Source organism: Mesoplodon mirus, assembly GCF_964341445.2.
Source record: "Mesoplodon mirus genome assembly, chromosome: 4".
NCBI lineage: Eukaryota > Metazoa > Chordata > Mammalia > Artiodactyla > Ziphiidae > Mesoplodon > Mesoplodon mirus.
In genome coordinates, this window is record NC_138979.1 from 97,608,796 (window position 1) to 97,630,991 (window position 22,196).

The 22,196-nt window shown below is 39.2% G+C and overlaps 1 protein-coding gene across 1 annotated transcript in view; it reads left to right on the forward strand.

Moving 5' to 3' along the window:
* The window catches only part of FBN1 (fibrillin 1), a 261,762-nt gene that overhangs the window by 235,104 nt on the left and 4,462 nt on the right, over positions 1-22,196 (forward strand). The window contains exons 61-64 of the mRNA XM_082617138.1: positions 7,765-7,881; positions 8,142-8,270; positions 9,038-9,157; positions 20,689-20,920. Of these exons, the coding sequence (XP_082473264.1) occupies positions 7,765-7,881; positions 8,142-8,270; positions 9,038-9,157; positions 20,689-20,920 (598 nt within the window). The remainder of the gene's footprint in view (positions 1-7,764; positions 7,882-8,141; positions 8,271-9,037; positions 9,158-20,688; positions 20,921-22,196) is intronic.

Genomic DNA, 22,196 nt, shown 5'->3' on the forward strand with positions numbered 1-22,196 from the left:
AATCACAGAAAGTTAGACAAAATGAGACAACAGAGGAATATGTCCCAGATGAAGGAACAAGATAAAATCCCAGAAGAACAACTAAATGATGTGGAGATAGGCAATCTACCTGAAAAAGAATTCAGAGTAATGATAGTAAAGATGATCTAAGATCTTGGAAAGAGTGGAGGCATATATTGTGAATATACAAGAAATGTTTAACAAAGACCTGGAAGAACTAAAGAACAAGCAGAGATGAACAATACAATAACTGAAATAAAAAAATACACTAGAAGGGATCAATAGCAGAATAAGTGAGGCAGAAGAACGGATAAGTGAGCTAGAAGACAGAATGGTGGAAATCACTGCCATGGAACACAATAAAGAAAAAAGAATGAAAAGAAATGAAGACAGTCTAAGAGACCTCTGGGACAACATTAAATGCACCAACATTCGCATTACAGGGGTCCCAGAAGGAGAAAACAGAAAGGACCTGAGAAAATATTTGAGGAGATAAATAGCTGAAAACTTCCCTAACGTGGGAAAGGAAACAGTCACCCAAGTCCAGGAAGCATAGAGAGTCCCAGGCAGGATAAACCCAAGGAGGAACACACTGAGACACATAGTAATCAAACTGGCAAAAATTAAACACAAAGAAAAAAAATATTAAAAGCAAGAAGAGAAAAGAAACAACATACAAGGAAACTCTCAGCTAATTTCTCAGCAGAAACTCTGCAGGACAGAAGGGAGTGGCACAATATATTTAAAGTGATGAAAGGGAAGAACCTACAACTAAGAATACTCTACCCAGCAAGGCTGTCATTCAGATTCAGAGAAATCAGAAGCTTTACAGACAAGCAAAAGTTAAGAGAATTCAGAACCACCAAACCAGCTTTGCAAAAAATGCAAAAGGAACTTCTCTAGGCTGAAAAGAAAAGGCCACAACTAGAAACAAGAAAATTATGAATGGAAAAGCTCACTGGTAAAGGCAAACATACAGTAAAGGTAGGAAATCACCTACACCCAAATAGGATATCAAAATGAGCAATGGTGAGAGGAGGAGAGTACAAATGCAGGATATTGGAAATGCATTTGAAATTAAAAGACCAGCAACTTAAAACAATCTTGTTTACATATAGACTGCTATATCAAAACCTCATGGTAACCACAAACTGAAAATCTGCAATAGATACACACACAAAAGAGGAATCCAAGAGAACAAAAGAGGAAGGGAAGAGAAAAGACCCTCAAAAACAAAGCCAAAACAATTTTTAAAACAGCAATAAGAACATACATATCGATAATTACCTTAAGTGTAAATGGATTAAATTCTCCAACTGAAAGACGTAAACTGGCTGAATGTATAGAAAAACAAGACCCGTATATATGCTGTCCACAAGACACCCACTTCATATCTAGGGACACATACAGACTGAAAGTGAGGGGTTGGAAAAGGTATTCCATGCAAATGGAAATCAAAAGAAAGCTGGTAGCAATACTCACATCAGACAAGATACACTTTAAAATAAAGACTGTTACAAGAGACAAAGACAAAGGAGGACACTACATAATGATCAAGGGATCAATCAAAGAAGACAATATAACAGTTGTAAACATATATGCGCCCAACATAGGAACACTTCAGTATATAAGGCAAATACTTACAGCCATAAAAGGAGAAATTGACAGGAACACAATACTAGTGGGGGACTTTTAACACCCCATTTTCATCAATGTAGAGATAATCCAGACAAGAAATCAATAAGGAAATATAGGTCTTAAATGACACATTAGACCAGATGGATTTAATTGATAGTTACAGAGCATTTCATCTGAAAGCAAGGGAATACACATTCTTCTCAAGTACACATGGAACATTCTCCAGGATAGATCACATGCTGGGCCACAAAGTGAGCCTTAGTAAATTTAAGAAAACTGAAATCATGTAAAGCATCTTTTCCAACCACAACACTATGAGATTAGAAATCAACTAAAAGAATGTGGAGGTTAAACAATATGTTACTAGGGACTTTCCTGGTAGTCCAGTGGCTAAGACTCTGCACTCCCAATGCAGGGGGCCTGGGTTCAATCCCTGGTCAGGGAACTAGATCCCACATGGTGCAACTAAAGATCCTGCATGCCACAACTAAAAGATCCCACAAGTAGCAACAAAGATCCCATGTGCCACAACTAAGACACAGCACACCCTAATAAATATTTAACAATATGCTACTGAACAACCAATGGATCATTGAAGAAATCAAAGAGGAAATCAAAACATACCTAGAGATGAATGAAAATGAAAATGAAAACACGACAATCCAACACCTACGGGATGCAGCAAAAGCATTTCTAAGAGGGAAGTTTATAGCAATACAATCTTACCTCAGGAAACAAGAAAAATCTCAAGTAAACAACCTAACCTTACACCTGACGCAACTAGAGAAAGAAGAACAAACAAAACCCAAAGTTAGTAGAAGGAAAGAAATCAAAAAGATCAGAGCAGAAATTAATGAAATAGAGATGAAGAAACAATAGAAAAGATCAATGAAACTAAAAGCTGGTTCTTTGAAAAGATAAACAAAATTGATAGACCTTTAGCCAGACTCATCAAGAAAAAAAAGGCAGAGGGCTCAAATCAATAAAATTAGAAATGAAAAAGGAGAAGTTACAACTGACACCACAGAAATACAAAGGATCATAAGAGACTGCTACAAGCAAATGTATGCCAATAAAATGGACAACCTAGAAGAAACAGACAAATTCTTAGAAAGGTACAATCTCAGAACCAGGACAGAACCAGGAAGAAACAGAAAATATGAACAGACCAATCACAAGTACTGAAGTTGACACTGATTAAAAAACCCCCAACAAACAAAAGTTCAGGACAAAATGGCTTCACAGGCAAATTCTATCAAACATTTAGAGAAGAGTTAACACATATCCTTCTGAAACTGTTACAAAAAAATTGCAGAGGAAGGAACACTCCCAAATTCATTCTGTGAGGCCACCATCACCCTGATACCAAAACCAGACAAAGATACCTCCAAAAAAGAAAATTACAGGCCAATATCACTGATGAACTTAGATGTAAAAATCTTTAACAAAATACTAGCAAATCCAACAAATACAACAATACATTAAAAGGATCATACACCATGATCAAGTGGGATTTATCCCAGGGATGCAAGGATTTTTCAATATCTGCAAATCAATCAGTGTGATACACTACATCAACTAATTGAAGAATAAAAACCATATAATCATCTCAATAGATTTGCATAAAAATGCAAAAAATAAAAATGCAAAAAAAATTTTTTTTGAATTTTAAAAATATTTTTATTAATATACATGTATTTGATAACTTCGAATTTAGAACACTTAGAATCAGCATGAACAAGGTAAACTACACTTCAATGACAAAGATTTGAAATGGGGGAATAGATCCTGTAACTGGTTCACATTAACCTCCCCTTGCAATCTGTATCTGTATCTTGTCCGGTGAGAACTTGATTTACACAGCTCTACAAGTGCAGTATTTTTCTAACAACCCATTTTGTAGTCTCGGAACACTTTTCAGTTAAACTGATTTAGATGTTTAAAGATGAAAAATAAGAAATTTGCACTCTAAATTTGAATATCTAATGCACATTTCTTTACATTAATGTAAAGCAGGAACAATTTACAGTAAACACAAAAACTATTCACGATAGTAGTAATAACAGTTCACATTTTTACTGAACACTTCTCGTGTTAGCCAGGCCCTGCACTAAGCATCTGAACATGCAATTTCACATTTTATTCTTCAACAAATTGAAGAATAAAAACCATATAATCATCTCAATAGATTTGCATAAAAATCAAAACCTATTTATGATAAAAAAAAACTCTCCAGGAATTGGGCATAGAGGGAACATACCTCAACATAATAAAGCCCATATATGACAAACCTACAGCTAACATCATATTCAATGATGAAAAGCTGAAAGCATTTCCTCTAAGATTAGGAACCAAACAAGAATGTCCCCTCTCACCACTTCTATTCAACATAGTTGTGGAAGTCCTAGCCATAGCAATCAGAGAAAAAAAAGAAATAAAAGGAATCCAAATTGGAAAAGAAGTAAAACATGTCACTGTTTGCAGGTGACATGATGCTATACATAGAAAATCCTAAAGATGGTACCAGAAAACTACTAGAGCACATCAGTGAATTTGTTAATGTTGCAGGATACAAAATTAATACACAGAAATATGTTGCATTTCTATACATCAACAACAAAAGATCAGAAAGAGAAATAAAAGAAACAATCCCATTTATCATCACATCAAAAAGAATAATACACCCAGGAATAAACCTACCTAAAGAGGCAAAAGAACTGTACTCCGAAAACTAATAAGACACTGATGAAAGAAATTGAAGATGACACACACAGATGGAAAGATATACCATGTTCTTGGATTGGAAAAATCAATATTGTCAAAATGACTGTACTACCCAAGGCAATCTACAGATTCAATGCAATCCCTATCAAATTACCAATGGCATTTTTCACACAACTACAACAAAATATTTTAACATTTGTATGGAGACACAAAAGATCCCAAATAGACAAAGCAATCTTGAGAAAGAAAAACGGAGCTGGAGGAATCAAGTATAGTCTCACTTCAGACTATACTACAATGCTACAGTCATCAAAACAGTTTGGTACTGGCACAAAAACAGAACTATAGATCAATGGAACAGGATAGAAAGCCCAGAAATAAACCCATGCACCGATGGTCAACTAATCTATGATAAAAGAGGCAAGGCTATACAATGGAGAAAAGACAGTCTCTTCAATAAATGGTGCCTGGAAAACTGGACAGCTACATGTAAAAGAATGAAATTAGAACAGTCTTGAACACCACACACAAAAATAAACTCAAAACGGATTAAACACCTAAATGTAAGACTTGATACCTTAAAACTCTTAAAGGAAACCATAGGCAGAACACTTTGACATAAATTGAAGCAACATCTTTTTCAATCTGTCTCCTAGAGTAATGGAAATAAAAATAAAAATAAACAAATGGGACCTAATTAAACTCAAAAGCTCTTGCACGGCAAAGGAAACACCATAAACGCAACGAAAAGACAACCCACAGAATGGGAGAAAATATTTGCAAATGATGCGACCAATGGGATTAATCTCCAAAATCTACAAACACCTCATGCAGCTCTATATCAAACAAACAAAGAAACTACCCAATCAAAATATGGACAAAAGATCTGAATAGACATTTCTCCAAAGAGAAATGGAGAAATGTGCCCCTTGGCCACACAGATGGCCAAGAGGCACATGAAAAGATGCTCAACATCACTAATTATTAGAGAAATGCAAATCAAAACTACAGTGAGATGTCATCTCACACCAGTCAGAAGGGCCATCATCAAAAAGTCTACAAATAGTAAATGCTGGAGAGGGTGTGGAGAAAAGTAACCCTCCTACACTGTTGGTGGGAATGTAAATTGGTACAGCCATTATGGAGAACAGTATGGAGGTTCCTTAAAAAACTAAAAATAGAGCTACCATATGATCCAGCGATCCCACTCCTGGGCATATATCTGGAGAAAACCATAGTTCAAAAGGATAATTGCACCCCAGTGTTCATTGCAATGCTGTTTACAATAGCCAAGACATGGAAACAACTAAATGTCCATCAATAGAGGAATGGATAAAGAAGATGTGGTACATATATACAGTGGAATATTACTTAGCCATTAACAAGAATGAAATAATGCCATTTGTTGGAACATGGATAGACCTGGAGATTATCATACTAAGTGAAGTAAGTCAGGCAGAAAAAGACAAATATTTCAATATGATCAATTGCTTATCAATATAAGCAATATGATACTGCTTATATGTGAAATCTAAAAAAAAAATCATACAAATGAACTTATTTACAAAACAGAAACAGACAAACTTAGAAAACAAGCTTATGGTTACCAAAGGGGAAAGGTGGGTGGGAGGGACAGATTGGGAGTTTGGGATTGATATATATACACTACTGTATTTAAAATAGACAACCAACAAGGACTTACTCTATAGCACAGGGCACTCTGCTCAATATTCCACAATAACTTAAATGGGAAAAGAATTTGAAAAAGGATACATGTATATGTATAACTGAATCACTCTGCTGTACACCTGAAAGTAACACAACGTTGTTAATCAACTATACCTCAATATGAAATAAAAAAATTTTTAAAAATCACTGAATTGTCCCCCTCACCTGTTTGCAGGTAAGCTTCAGTAACCGTGTGATGGTGCTCTAGCAAGTCCCCTGGGGTCATAGAGAGGGGAGACCACCTGCTGGCAGAAGACATACAGCTGCCAATCATGCAGAAACCAGAAAAGCAGAAACAGCAACTCCCCAGCAATGGAAAGAGCACAGGATTGGCTCCTTTTTAAGAGATGTCAGCACTGGGAGAAATATGGGCTGTTCTTAAGTTCAGGTCCACTCCAGATATTAGTCTAGCCAGGAACTGGCACTGATTTGCAGCTCCAAGCACAGCTCTGTATACAGTGATAAAAGAAGATCACAAGAAAGGGAGGGAGGCAGGCAGAGAGCCAGGCAGGAAGGAAGGTAGGCCGGTAGATTTCTAAATTCTCTGCAGTTTTTTTTTTTTTGATTAAAATTCAACTAAAAGCTGGAACACACTTTGTATCTCTTGAAGGTTTAAAATAGCTATGGAGTTCAGAAAGAGCCACAAGCTCTGGCAGTGAGGAAGGAGGCCTGGTCAAAGCGGAGGATTTTATTGAGAAGTGGAAAATAATGTTGGATAAATACTGTAGGCAGTCTTTAAAAAAATGCTATTGGTTTATCAGAATGATTTTTTTTCTTTCCTTTGTTTCCTTCCTGATTACTCAATTTTGTTTTATCCAAAGGAGAATCTAAACAAAAAAGTTAGTTTTGTTTGGTTTGACCTGGTTGACCAGCTCATTTGAGAAGATTAAAAACAGCAAACAGGAACGAACCAAGCAGAGAAATTCATTTCCACCCTCAACATTTCTTTTTCATTTATTTATTTATTTATTTATTTTTGGCTGTGTTGGGTCTTCATTGCTGCAGGTGGGCTTTCTCTAGTTGCGGCGAGCAGGGGCTACTGTTTGTTGCGGTGTGCAGGCTTCTCATTGTGGTGGCTTCTCTTGTTGTGGAGCACAGGCTCTAGGCACGCAGGCTTCAGTAGCTGTGGCTTGTGGGCTCAGTAGTTGTGGCTCACGTGCTTCAGTAGTTGTGGTGCACAGGCTTAGTTGCTCCGTTGCTTGTGGGATCTTCCCGGACCAGGGCTCAAACCTATGTCCCCTGCATTGGCAGGCACATTCTTAACCACTGTGCCACCATGGAAGCCCAACATTTCTTTTTATATTTTAACTTGAATAGATCTTTTCAGTGCTTTGGAAATTTTTGAGAATCCTTAATCTTTTATTTCATTTTCTAATTCATTTAAATTTTATAATTTATTGGACATTTCTTTGCTGAGAAATTTCTGCATTCCTATAACTAAAGGGAATGGGTTTTTCTTGGATCCCCAAAGAAATGCATTTTTGGTCTGAATTGAAACCATGCTTTATCTTTCAAACCCTTATCTCCTGGGTTCCTCCTAGTCATTTGCTGTGGCTCTCTTCTGACCAGGTCATTTGAGATGTAGAAAAGAAAACTCAGAGCTGCTCCCTAGGGCAGCTTCTAGGTACCTGGGCTTCAGCTCAATTCCAATGCCCATCTTGCATTTTCTTATAGATCTTGATGAGTGTGCAACTAAGCAGCACAACTGCCAGTTCCTGTGTGTTAACACCATTGGCAGCTTCACATGTAAATGTCCTCCTGGATTTACCCAACACCATACTGCCTGCATTGGTAAGTGGGAGGGGAAAAATCCTATATGGAGTGCAGCTATTCCTCTAAGGGATTGTTTTCGAGCACTTCTGCTGTTGGAATAAGAAGATAAAACTCAAAAAAATATGTGAGTACATGTATGTGTGTCTCTGTGTGTGTGCATGCGTGTATGTGAAAAGTTATTGGCCTTTTCTGAGCAAATCACCCTTCTTTCTTTTAAACAACACAAAGACAGCTTTGGGGAAGTTTCACCCTCTCCTTTCCCCCACTGCTTCTTACAGATAACAATGAATGCACCTCTGACATCAACCTTTGTGGGTCTAAGGGCATTTGCCAGAATACTCCTGGAAGCTTCACCTGTGAATGCCAGCGGGGATTCTCACTTGATCAGAGCGGTGCCAGCTGTGAAGGTGAGTAGAGCCCTTAGCTTGATCCAGCTGGTCGGTCCTTGTGGAGGTGGCCTATAAACACCTGCATCATCGTCCTCTATGAGACATCAGAACTGAGCACAGGGGAGATAGCCAGCTGAAGATGGGAAATGTTTTCTCTAGTTTGCACGGGTCCCATATCTTAGAGATCCGTCTTTTGTCTCATGCTTGATTGTGTCCATAACACATGCTTCTCCTGAATATAACAAGACTTTTTCTGCTCAGTTGTTAATTTAATCTAATAGGGAATGACCCAGTCAAGAAAAATAGCTAGATTCCTGAATTTGACTAATTTTCTAGTCACTGGATCCAGAGTCTTAGCAGGATTCCCTCAATGTGGATTAAATATGAGGAATAGCTCTTCTGCTAATATATGATTAAATGTTTTACTTATATTTTTTAGGATTTTGTTTTTGTACTGACATTTTGGTTTCTAATTCTGGCACAAATAAGGAAATATAAATAATTTACACAGCTGTCTCATAGAGTGCTCTTGTGCCTTGCGTTAGTTTCTTCATCATTTTTATTTGTGGACTTTACCAGGGATATATGAATGTTTTTTTCCTTGGACTTATCAAAAGCTCCAGAGTAGATATTCTTGAAGTTTCTGGTGGTAGAATAATTTTTTAAGGATGAGATTTCTTACTAAAATTGCCTTTCACTTTCATATGCATATAAATGTTGCTTCAGAGAACACCTCTGAGACAAGGATTGATGTGACTTAAAGGCGACTCTGCCTTCCTTTTCAGATGTGGATGAGTGCGAAGGAAACCATCGCTGCCAGCATGGCTGCCAGAACATCATTGGGGGCTACAGGTGCAGCTGCCCCCAGGGCTATCTCCAGCACTACCAATGGAACCAGTGTGTTGGCAAGTAGTTTTCCCTTGTTCACAAGATGAATTGCTATCAGCTCCTATGAGTCAGAAAATTGCTTTCTTTCTAAAAACTTTCAACTTGTCATTGAAGCAACAAATACTCATTTCAAATTGTCCGTACCTGTTGAATCCAGAAGTCACAGCCTTTGCAAAGTAGTAAACTAAGGAAAAAAAATAATGATAAAGGGTATTTTGAGGGCATTTGAAATGAAATGTCCCCAGAATTCCTTGACTCCCAATATCCACTTGCTCTCCTGCTTCATTGCTAGTCATCAGCCCACATGGAGTTCTCTTCACCTTAGAGGCCAACAAAATCCTGCTTCTGACTGTAGTTTATCAGCCAGTGAGAGGCTGTTATGAGCAACTTTTGGCCAGAAGACGCAGAAGTGGTTCCATTGAGTGCTATACATCTTTAGGGGCAGAGTGCAAGCAGCAAACACAGAAAGTTTTTTTCAGGATTGCTAATTTGTTTTGAATAATAAGGGAGTCCCCTAGAATCTCCCATTAAATTGAAGCTGTCATTTTTGATTCCACAGTATCATAGGAAAATAACTCTTAATGCACGTCAGAGAATCCCGACATTGCAAATTTAGAGGGACCCCAATCCATCTAGCCCAAGCCCTTTGTTTTACTGATGAAGGCTTAGAAGCCCAGGAAGGAAAGGTAGTCTGTCCTTACCGGTTCTTTGGTGGCAGGACCAGAGCTAGAACCCAAGGCTCTTAACTTCATGCTTTAGGGCCGCCTTTCTAGTGTCACCTTCACTTGTTTTTTTTGTTTGTTTGTTTTTTATTCAGCAAGTAGCACTGCAAGCTTTGTGCTCTGGTGACCTGTTTTGGCTGCCACTCTCTTGGGTACAGAGCCCTGCTTAGCAAAAACAAAGAGCAACTGCCTTCTGGGTGGCTGCTCCACATTGCAACGCTTGACTTTACTCCAAATGAAGACACATTTAGTACGTGTTCATTTATCAAACACACGTGTGTCTCTCTCATCTGGTTTGATTCTTTACAAGATGCAGTTTTGCAGAGGTGAGTAGTGTTGGCTAAAATAACCACAGTGCTAGAGTTTAGGCTGCACAGCTTGCTGATTAGCTGTCTGGTTTTAATAAAGAGCCCTTTGTTATCAGCTCAGGAAGGTCTTGGATTTTAATCACCAGTTTCTGACATTGTTCACAGAACTTCCAGCATGAGCTTTGTTGATTCAATACCCAGCATATGAGCCTATCTGCCCTTATTACGTAGGACCCTTGAATGAAATTGGAGCTGTGGAGAAGAGTATAAAAGAGGTGAGGTCTGTCACTGCTGGGCCTTAACCCTCCTCTTCCTACACTCAGTCCAGAAATAGTAGAGATAGCCAGGTCATGCCCTCGTTGCCTGGAGATTCTATTTTGGCCCCTTGAAGATCATCTCCTGCCTGGGACTTGTAGAAGAATGAGTCTATTAGGAAGTGGGAAGAGAGGGAAGGATCAAGATGGCAGAATAGGAGGATGTGGAGCTCACATCCCCCCACAAACACATCAAAAATACATCTACATGTGGAACAACTCTCACGGAAAACCAACTGGAAACTGGCAGAAGACTTCTTATTCAACTAAAGTGGCAGGAAAGGTCTCCATGAAGCTGGGTAGGGTGGAAAAAATAAAATAAAAAAGAAGGCATTGGGATGCGACTGGAACCCCTGGGATGATCTGTGAAGAAGGGAATGTCCACGTGGACAGCCCTCACCCTGAGGAGCTTCCTTGTCTGCTGGGACAGATGGAGGGAACTGGACTCTGCTTGTGAGGAGTGCACATGTGCCGGCTTGCTAGCAGTCAGGGCGGAGAGAGACCAGCACTGACAGCTGCCACCTTGCCACACTTCTCAGTCTGAAACTCATGTGGGGCTGGGCTGCCAGTATAAGCAGTGACTAAGTGCTGAATCTCAGGCAGGGGAGGGTCTGGCCATGGTGGATTTTGTCAGCACACACACCAGGTGGTGCCACAGAAACACATGACTTGGGTGGACAGGCCCTGGAAAGGAGTATGCAGAGGTTGTTTCCTGGCAAGAGCACTCATCTCCACCCATTCCACCCCACAGCTTGGAGCCGGATCTGGGGTGGGCAGGTCCTCAGAGTGGCCTGTCACAGAGGCAGTCCAGGTTCCAGACAGTAGCACAACCACCTCGATTCCTGCAGCCACAGCACCCTGGCCTCCAGCACCAGCCCACTCCACACCACAGCCTAGCACTAGGTCTGGGATGAACACAACAGAAAGGGACACAACCTTGGGCTGCTTCTCAGTAGAACCATGGACACCTGCATTGGTGGCACTTAGGTTTGCTGTGACCACACAGGCCTTACTTGCTTCAGCAGTCACCTCCTTTGGGACAGAGCACACACTCAAGGGCAATGGAGCCTGACCAAACCTGACCCTCAGGGCTTCTACTCCAACAACCGTAGAGTAGACACCACCCTGACAGGGCTGTGACAGCCACAGAACAAAAAGGAGGCCCCACCCAACATCCAGTGCAGGCTATGGATGCACAACACCAATCACATCCTCTATCAAAGGAACAATGGCCAGCACACTCTGAGGAAAGACGTGGCTGGCATCCATACCATAAATAGCCTTCTCACCAAAAATATTGGAATCACGCAGTCTATAAAGGGATGCTCCCACATAAAACACCCCTTCAAGACCACAGTAGATAACTTTCTCTGTCTCTATGAATTTAGGAGAAACAGCATAGGAAAACCACAGCATAGAAAAAGCATAGGAACTATTCCCAGTTAAAAGAACAAGAGAAACCCCCTGAAAAAACAGATAATGAAATAGACCTCACCAGTCTACTAAACCCAAGTTCAAAAAGGAGGTAAGAAAAATGCTAAAGAATTTATAAAGATTATCAATAGATATGAAGATTAAACAATGAACTAGAAACTATAAAGAGGAACCAGTCAAAATTAGACAACTCAATTGCTGAGATAAAAACCAATCTAGAAGCAATGAATAGCACAGTAAATAACACAGAAGAACAAATAAGTGACCTGGAGGACAGAATAATGGAAATCACCCAATCAGAACAGCAGACAGAAAGAAAAGTGAAAAAAATGAAAGCAACATATGGGGCCTATGGGATGATACAAACTGTGCCAATCTACACATAACAGGGGTTCCAGAAGGAGAAGAGAGAGGGAAGGGGATCTAAAGTGTATTTGAAGAAATTATGGCTGAACACTTCCCAAACCTAAAGAGGAAAACAGATATCCAGGTACAGGAAGCACAAAGGGTCCCAAACAAGATGAAACTAAACAGACCCACACCAAGACATATCATAATTAAAATGGCAAAAGTTAAAGAGAGGATTCTAAAGGTAGCAAAAGAAAGATTCAGTTACAAGGGAACCCCCATAAGACTATCAGCTTATTTCTCTGCAGAAACTTTGCAGGCCAGAGGGAGTGTCATGATATAAACAAAGTCTTGAAAGGGAAAAACCTGCAACCTAAGATACTCTACACTTGGCAACGTTATAATTTAGAATACAAGGAGAGAGAAAAAATTTCTCAGATAAACAAAAACTAAAAGAATTCAGCAATACTAAACCTACCCTAAAAGAAATATTGAGGGAATTCCCTGGTAGTCCAGTTGTTGGACTCCATGCTTCCACTGCAGGGGGCATAGCTGTTATCCCTGGTCAGGGAACTAAGCTCCCGCATGCCATGTGGTGCAGCCAGGAAAAAAAAAAAAAAAGAAATATTGAAAAGTCTTCTCTAAATAGAAAAGCAAGAATCTATAGGAAAGGGATAATCCCAATAGGAAAGGCAAATATATAAAAGGATTGAGGATCATTTAAGCCAGTACATAGATTAAAAAACAATCAAAAAATTGTTTTTTAATTTTGGTGATTATATCTACAATTAATAGCAAAAGCATAAACATGAAGATGTAAAATAGGACATCAAAATCACAAAATTTGGAGGAGGGGCCTAAAAACTGTAGATTGTTTAGAATGTGTTTGAGCTTATATGACTATCAGTTTAAAGCAAGTAGATATAGTTATGGGTCAACATACTTGAAAACCAGGGTAACCACAAATTAAAAACATAAAATAGATTCACAAAAACCAAAAAGAAGGAAACTCAAACATAATATTTAAAAAACCATCAAACCACAAAAGGAAAAACAAAAAAGAAGACATGAACAAAGAAGAACTACAAAATCAACTGGAGAACAAGGTTTAAAATGACAATAAGTACATACCTCTCAATAATTACTTTAAATGTCAATGGACTAAATGCTCTGATCAAAAGACACAGTGGCAGATTGGATAAAAAACAAGAACCTAGGGCTTCCCTGGTGGCGCAGTGGTTGAGAGTCCGCCTGCCAATGCAGGGGACACGGGTTCATGCCCCGGTCCGAGAAGATCCCACATGCCACAGAGAGGCTGTGCCCGTGAGCCATGGCCGCTGAGCCTGTGCGTCCAGAGCCTGTGCTCCGCAACGGGAGAGGCCACAACAGTGAGAGGCCTGCGCACCACAAAAAACAAAAAACAAAAAACAAACAAAAAAACAAGAACCTATAATATGCTGCCTACAAGACACTCACTTCAGGGAGAAAGACACATAGATTGAAAGTGAGGGGATGGAAAAAGATATTTCATGCAAATGGAAATGACAAGAAAACAGGGGTAGGAATACTCATATCAGGCAAAATAGACTTTAAAACAAAGTCCATAAAGAAAAAGAAGGACATTATATAATGATAAAGGGATCACTACAGGAAGAGGGTATTACACTCAATAATACATGCACCCAATATAGGAGCACCTAAATATATAAAACAAATACTAACAGACATAAAGGGAGAAATTGACAGGACTACAATGATAGGAGACTTTTACACCCTACTGACACCAATGGACAGATCTTCCTCAGTGAGGCAGCAGAGGTCCTAAATGACACAACAGACCAGTTGGACTTAATGGATATCTACAGGACACTACATCCAAAACAAAAACACCAGAATACACATTCTTTTCAAACGCACATGGAACATTCTCTAGGATAGACCACTTCCCAGGTTACAAAACAAGCATCAAGAACTTTAAGAGAATATAAATTATTTCAATCATCTTTTCTGACCACAATAGTATGAAATGAGAAATCAACCACAGAAAGAAAAATGGGGGAAAAAAATGAACACATGGAGACTAAACAACATGCTACTAAAAAACCCAATGGGTTAACAATGAAATCAAAGAAGAAATCAGAAAATACCTCGAGACAAACAACAATGGAAACACAATCTTACACAATCTATGGGATGCAGCAAAAACAGTTTCAAGAGGGAAGTTTACAGCGATACAGGCCTTCCTCAAGAAACAAGAAAAATCTCTAACAAACAACCTAACCTACCACCTAAAAGAATTAGAAAAACAACAAGCAAAACCTAAAGTCAGCAGAAGGAAATAATAAAGATCAGAGAGGGAATAGAAATTTTTTTAAAACCCAGAAAAGATCAATAAAACCAAGAACCGGTTTTTTGAAAAGATAACCCAAATTGACAAACCACTAGCCAGGCTCACCAAGAAGAAAAGAGAGGACCCAAATAAACAAAATAAGAAGTGAAAGAGGAGAAATAACAACTGATACCACAGAAATACAAAAAATCATAAGAGAATACTATGAACAGTTTTATGCCAACAAATTGGACAACGTAGAAGAAATGGACAAGTTTTTAGAAACATATAGCCTGCCAAAACTGAATCAAGAAGAAACAGATAATTTGAACAGACCAATCACTAGAAGTAAAATAGAATCTGTAATGAAAAAAAACTCCCTGCAAACAAAAGTCCAGAACTGGACTGCTTCACTGGGGAATTCTACCAAACATACAAAGAAGAACTTATACCTAGCCTTCTCAAACTATCCCAAAAGATTTTAAGAGGAGGTAACACTCCCAAAGTCATTATATGAAGCCACCGTCACCCTGATGCCAAAACCAGACAAAGACACTACACAAAAAGAAAATTACGGGCCAATATCTTTGATGAATATAGATGCAAAAATCCTCAATAAAATATTAGCAAACTGAACCAACAATACATAAAAAGGATCATACACCATGATCAAGTTGGATTCATTCCTAGGTGACAAAGGTGGCTCACATGCAAAATCAATAGTTACACCACATCAACAAAAGGAAAGACAAAAATCATATGATCATCTCAACAGATGCAGAAGAAGCATTTGATAAAATTCAACATCCATTCATGATAAAAACTCTCACCAAAGTGGGTATAGAGGGAACATATCCCAACATAAAAGCCATTATGATAAACCAACAGCCAATATAATGTTAAATGGTGAAAAGCTGAAAGCCTTCCCACTAAAATCTGGAAAAAGACAAGGATACCCACTCTCACCATTTCTATTCAACATAGTATTGGAAGTCCTAGCCACAGCAATCAGAGAAGAAATAAAAGGTATCCAAATTGGAAGCAAAGAGGTAAAACTGTTACTATTTGCAGATGACATGATACTCTATATGGAGAACCCTAAAGACTCCAGACAAAAACTGTTGGAACTAATAAATGAATTCAGCAAGGTAGCAGGATACAAGATTAATATACAGAAATCTGTTCCATTTCCTTACACCAACAATATGAGAAAGTAAAAAAAAAAAAATCCTGTTTAAAATCACATCAAAAAAATGAAATACCTAGGAATAAACTTTACCAAGGAAGTGAAAGACCTATATGCTGAAAACTATAAAACATTAATAAAGGAAACTGAAGATGATTCAAAGAAATGGAAAGATATCTCATGCTCTTGGTTTGGAAAAATTAATGCTGTTAAAATGGACATACTACCCAAAGCAATCTATAGATTTAATGGGATCCCTATCAAAATTCCTGTGACATTTTTCACAGAACTAGAAAAAAATCCCCAAATTTATATGGAACCACAGAAGACCCAGAATTTTCAAAGCAATTCCAAGGAAAAAGAACAAAGCTGCAGACATAAACCTTCCAGAATTCAGACTATGATACAAAGCTGAAATAATCAAAACAGCATGGTACTGGCACAAAAACATACATATAGATCAATGGAACAGATAGAAAGCCCAGAAATAAACCCACACACCTACAGTCAATTAATCTGCAACAAAGGAAGCAAGAATATACAATGGAGAAAAGACAATCCCTTCAGCAAGTGGTTCTGGGAAAGCTGGACAGCCACATGTAAATCAGTGAAGTTAGAACACTCCCTCACACCATATACAAAAATAAACTCAAGATGGTTTAAAGACCTAAATATAAGACATGACACCATGAAATTCCTAGAAGAGAACATAGGCAAAACATTCTTGGACATAAATCGTAGCAATATTTTCTTAGATCAGTCTCCCAAAGCAAAAGAAATAAAAGCAAAAATAAACAAATGGTATCTAATCAAACTTAAAAGCTTTTGTACAGCAAAGGAAACCATCAACAAAATGAAAAGACAACTTATGGAATGGGAGAAAATGTTTGCAAATGATGAAACCGACAAGGGGTTAATATCCAAAATACACAAACAGCTCATACAACTCAGTATCAAAGAAACAAACAACCCAATCAAAAAGTGGACAGAAGACCTAAATAGTCATTTCTCCAAGAAGACATACAGATGGCCAATCAGCACGTGAAAAGAGGCTCAACGTTGCTAATTATTAAAGAAATGTAAATCAATACCACTATGAGGTATCATCACCTTACACTGGTCAGAATGACTATCATCAAAAAGTCTACTATCTCCAAAAAAGTCTACTATCATCAAAAAGTCTACATCTGGAGAATGTGTGGAGAAAAGGGAATCCTCCTGCACTGTTGGTAGGAATGTAAATTGGTGTAGCCACTATGGAGAACAGTGTGGAGGTTATTTAAAAAACTAAAAATAGAGCCACCATATGATCCAGCAATCCCACTCCTGGGCATATATCCCAAAAAGATGAAAACTCTAATTGGAAAAGATACATGCACCCCAGTGTTCATAGCAGCACTATTTACAATAGCCAAAATGTGGAAACAACCCAAATGCCCATCAACAGATGATTGGTTTAAGAAGATACACACACACACACACACACACACAATGGAATATTACTCAGCCATAAAAAAATGAAATATTGCCATTTGCAGCAACATGGATGGACCTATATAATATATATAAGTGAATCACTTTGCTGTACACATGAAACTAACACTATTGTAAATCAACTAAACTTCAGTTTTAAAAAAGTGGGAAGAGGTTTGGGGGTTTTGATGCCCAGAAGATACCAGTTCAAACTGGTCTCATAATTCTTGGGAATTATAGTTACCCAGAATGAGCACTGTATTGCCTTGGGCCAGAATGGCTTCCCCAGAGCCATGCAGAACAGATCTCTTGGACCAGCCCTCCCTGGATCCTTGCTCCTAGGCAGCCAGAAGTTCACTCTTGGAAGATGGATGGGTTTATAGGGTAAAGGGCCACAGATATCATTGCTTTCTAGAAAATATCAAACTTGCAGCTTGAAGTTGGAGCTGACCCATCATGACCTATAGGAAATTAGTAAAGGAAAGGCTGTTCTACATTTGGAGTTCTCCCAGTGGCTCTCCCTTACCACCACAGCTAAGACACACTATGCAAGCCCGATGCTGGAACCTTTGAGTTTAGAGGACAGAGTAAGTAGGTTTCCATCTGCTTTTAAGGAGTGTCTTTCAGAGACTCTAACGCTATTTCATTCAAATTAGAATTGTCTCTTTTTATGAAACAAGCAAAACCCTCACCAATTTAAGTAGCAACTGAAAGAATAAAACAAAGATTTTGGCATGTAGAAAAATTCCCTGTGGAGCCATTTGCTCCAGGGTGCACACACAGGATGAAAAAGGTCAGGAAAAGTGCAAAACATGTTAAACAAATCATGGTATTTGTATATTGATAGAAAGGGTGAGTGCACAAACAGATTGTTTTCAAGCTGTAAACATTGAACATTTGCCAATTTCTTATCTTAATCCGTGCTCCACTCTACCCCATCTCTCCAACCCAGATAAGCAAGTTTAATTTAAACTTATTAGATTCTCAGGGAGAAAAAATTTAAAAATAAAGTAGAAAAGAATGTGAAAAGGGGACAGGGAGAGTTCTTGACAGGAATAGATACTCCAAGTTAAAAAGAGAGATACTCAAATTTAGAAAGAACCTTAGCAGTGATCTAGTCTGATCTGTTTCCTAACATATCAATCCCTTTCCAACCTAGAAAGGTACTCACCTTCTCCCAAGATAGCCCAATCTATGCATAGAAAACTTTAATTTTTAGAAATATCTTTTTCATAAAGGATGAAGCTTTTCTCCCGCTAACTCCTAACCATTGGTCCTATTTCTGCTCCTTGGAACAAAACAGAATAAATCTAAGCTCTGTATTAACAGGTCTTCCCCACATATACCCATACCTTAGAGGTTTTATCAGCCAGAGTCCCAGCAGGTAACAGATGGCTGAGCCCAACCAAAAGCTCAGGATACAGGAGAGGAGCTTTTGGATGCTCCATTCCGATCAGCCCTGTAGAGCTGAGGGCAGGTGAGAAGTCTGGAGGTGGATAAGCAAGGCAAGGAGAAGACATTCAGCCCAGAGATATTCCCTTCACCAAAGCAACTACCCTCGGTTCTTCATTCACCCTTGGATGCCCATGGTCTCCATTAGTTTCTATCACACAGCTCACCTCTAATTTAAAATAAGGGAAAAAAGAACACAGATGATGGCATATTGAATCGTTTTGTTTTAGGAACCTTAGAACCTAAGTGACCTTGGGTGGGTACTTGAGAGTCCTTGGATATAAAGGATCTCAAACAGATGCATAGCTAGGCACTGAGCCATAGCAGGCAGCTCAACCAATAGCTTTCTTATTGTATATCTACTCCTCCTTCTCTCTGTAACTACATACAGGCAAGAAGTGGAGGTGGGGGGCAGGTCGAGAAAGGAAGGGGGAGGAAGAGAAGGAAGAGAAGAAGGAAGGGTGGAAGGCAATGTGAATCGTGTGTGTGTGTGTATATATATGCAAGTATCCTGCCCTCACCGTTTTTACCCACCTGTTCTCCTAATTTAAAAAAAAAGATATTTTCTTAGAAATAATTTTGTTCTTGAAAAATGAATCTACCTCAGCAAATGAAAAAGTAAAAGAGAAAGGACCAGTTTAAATGTGGGTGAGTCTTTTGAGAGACACTGTGATATAAAGGAAAGCATGTGACTTTTGTAGTCAGACAGACCTGGGTGTGCATCTCTGCCCGGCGGCTGCTGCTGGGAGATCTTGGTGGGGCTTTCTGAGTCTTGCTTTCTTCACCTGGAAAATAGGGATTTTAATACCTACCTCCGTGACTGTTAGGCAGGTTAAGTAAATGGAGTGAAATACCTAGTATCCCAACTGTCATACAGTAGGCATCTAATAAGTGTTAGTTGCCTTTCTCCTCTCTTCCATTGGAAGTAGGTATTTGCTAAGTGAGGAGAAAGTCAATCACATTCATTCATATGAACATATGCCTGAAAATGGGCTCCAGCACTTAAGAAATGTCTTACCAGCAAACTTCCGTGCTGCCCTACAAAGGCAGGTCTACAAAAATATATTGGAAATTTCAAAAAAGTATACATCAGACATGATGAGAAACTTGAGGGTTTTTTTTCCCTTTGAATTGATTTGTTAAAGTTAGATTTCTTTTTCCTACTTATTGCCATCAGACTTGGCCGGTCCCTATCTGTAGCTGTTTCTGCAGCATCTGTGTCTCTTGTAGGTTTTCCCCAATTATTGCCTGTGAAGTCTGCACTGAATCTGTTCCAGCCATACTTAGCTTTAGACATGGCCCAGACTCTGGGCAAGGAGGTGGTTTGGATAAGGGGGCCCATTCAGAGATGGGAGCAGACATACCAGAAGACACTACTCATCCCCAGGGCAAGCACCTGGGGGCTTTTATGGACTTTTGAAAATGAAGTCCTAGTGGGCCAACACTTCCTGCAGGATGTCAGCCCTTGCCAGCCCTACTCATCCTGAAAAAGGAAGACTGAGAAAGCAGCCTCCAGGAATATGGTTCATCTCTGCTGTGGAGATAATCATCCTATTACTGGGCACTTGTGAAGCAAAGGTGCAAAGAACTGATTCCTGCCCTCCCACCCTGAACCCTGAACCTTAGCCATGAACCATCCCCACGTTCTACACGGGATGCTCCCGTAGAGCAGAACATGCAAGTATTGGCTTCAGATGAGAACTGGAGTCTGCTGGTCCTCAGAATGCCATTCCCTAATGTACTCTGCCTGGTGCACTTGACCTCAGAAACCACGTTTGCTCACCATATGGCAAGAGACCACATCTGTTTCCACATCCTCCTCTCTTGTTCCCTTTCCCACTGCAGCCACCCCTGCCTGTGTTACCTTCCCAAGAGCCTAGGGGAGGGCCAGCTGGCCGGCAGCAAGTGGCCTGATCCAGACACCTCCATAGAAACCTCTGGCCGGTATCACACATGTGGTGTCTTCTGGTTTTTTTCTGCAGATGAAAATGAATGCCTCAGTGCTCACATTTGCGGAGGAGCCTCCTGCCACAACACGCTGGGGAGCTACAAGTGCATGTGTCCTGCTGGCTTCCAATACGAACAGTTCAGTGGTGGGTGCCAAGACATAAACGAATGTGGCTCTTCTCAGGCCCCCTGCAGTTATGGCTGTTCCAATACCGAGGGCGGCTACCTCTGTGCCTGTCCACCTGGCTACTTCCGAATAGGCCAAGGGTAAGCACTGCTAGCCATGGTCGTGGTTGGAGGCTTTCTCATTCATAACATAATTAAGTATATTTAATTCAAAATGACCTGTCCTAGGAGAGTAGAACCATACTTTTTATGATTCTTGAGTTAATTCCAATTAGCGCTGCAAAGGTTTTAGGTTATTTTATTTGAAAGGGGACATCTAGGTTTCTGGAAATTCATAGAATGTCAAACAAAATAATGAAATGACATTGTAAATACCTCGCTCTATGGCTTATCTGTCTCATTCTCTTGATCTTCACATCTTGTTGGAAAGTGATTCATCTCTCAGGAAGTACAGGGGCTGCAACCCGTGACAGAACTGGACTCAGGCTGCACTTTGCTGATGCAGCCTTCTCCTGGGGCAAGCAGGATTCTGTCTCGACTTAAAATGCCTTCTCATCTAGCTCCTGTTAGGATAAACCAAAAAGATACCTTTCGTGGAGTCCTTTACAGTTTTAAAGTATATTTTACATTTCAGACTTAAATTTACATTAAAAATTGCCAAAATAGCATTAAATATAAGAGTTAAGAGAATTACTGTATTTTCCAGGTAGAATACTTCACCACATTGTATGTGTGAGAGCTGGGGCAGGAAAGATGTGTTTTTATTCTACTCAGTAATTTAAAAGTTAGTGTTAAGTTTTCAAAGTTTAGGTCTTCTTCCCCACTGAATTAATCTGGACTTGGCTGTCTTGGTTTTGGCTATTCTGTGAAGGAGCTCAAATTTTAACTTTTTAATTAGGAACACAGACATTAAATATACATACACATATATATACACACCAACACACACACTTATATATACTCCCCCACAAAGTCACATATTCCACAACACACACATACATGTATATATCAAATTGTTAATTTTGTGTTATTTGATTTCTTGACACACAAACATCAAGTGATTCATTTTGGGGTGTGTAGAAGGTAAAAGAATGTTTCATGGGAAGCACACAGAATGCCAGCAATAGGACTCAAATTTCCAGATGTTTGTGTCTGGCTCTCAGTAGACTCATTCTTTATAAGTTTAATGCCAGAACCATTTTCCCAGCAAAAACTGTGACACTCCAAACTGGCTTCTGGCCAGTGGGACTTTATAGTCACACTTCTTGTAAGTGGTGTTCCAGGGATATGAAAATACTGGAAGGGAGTTCTGAGAAAGGAGCCAAAAGCCTGTGAATTTTGGGTTTGCCTTCCAATAATTTAATCATTATGTGAATGTACACACATACAGGATGAGCATTTATCATTTCATCCATTT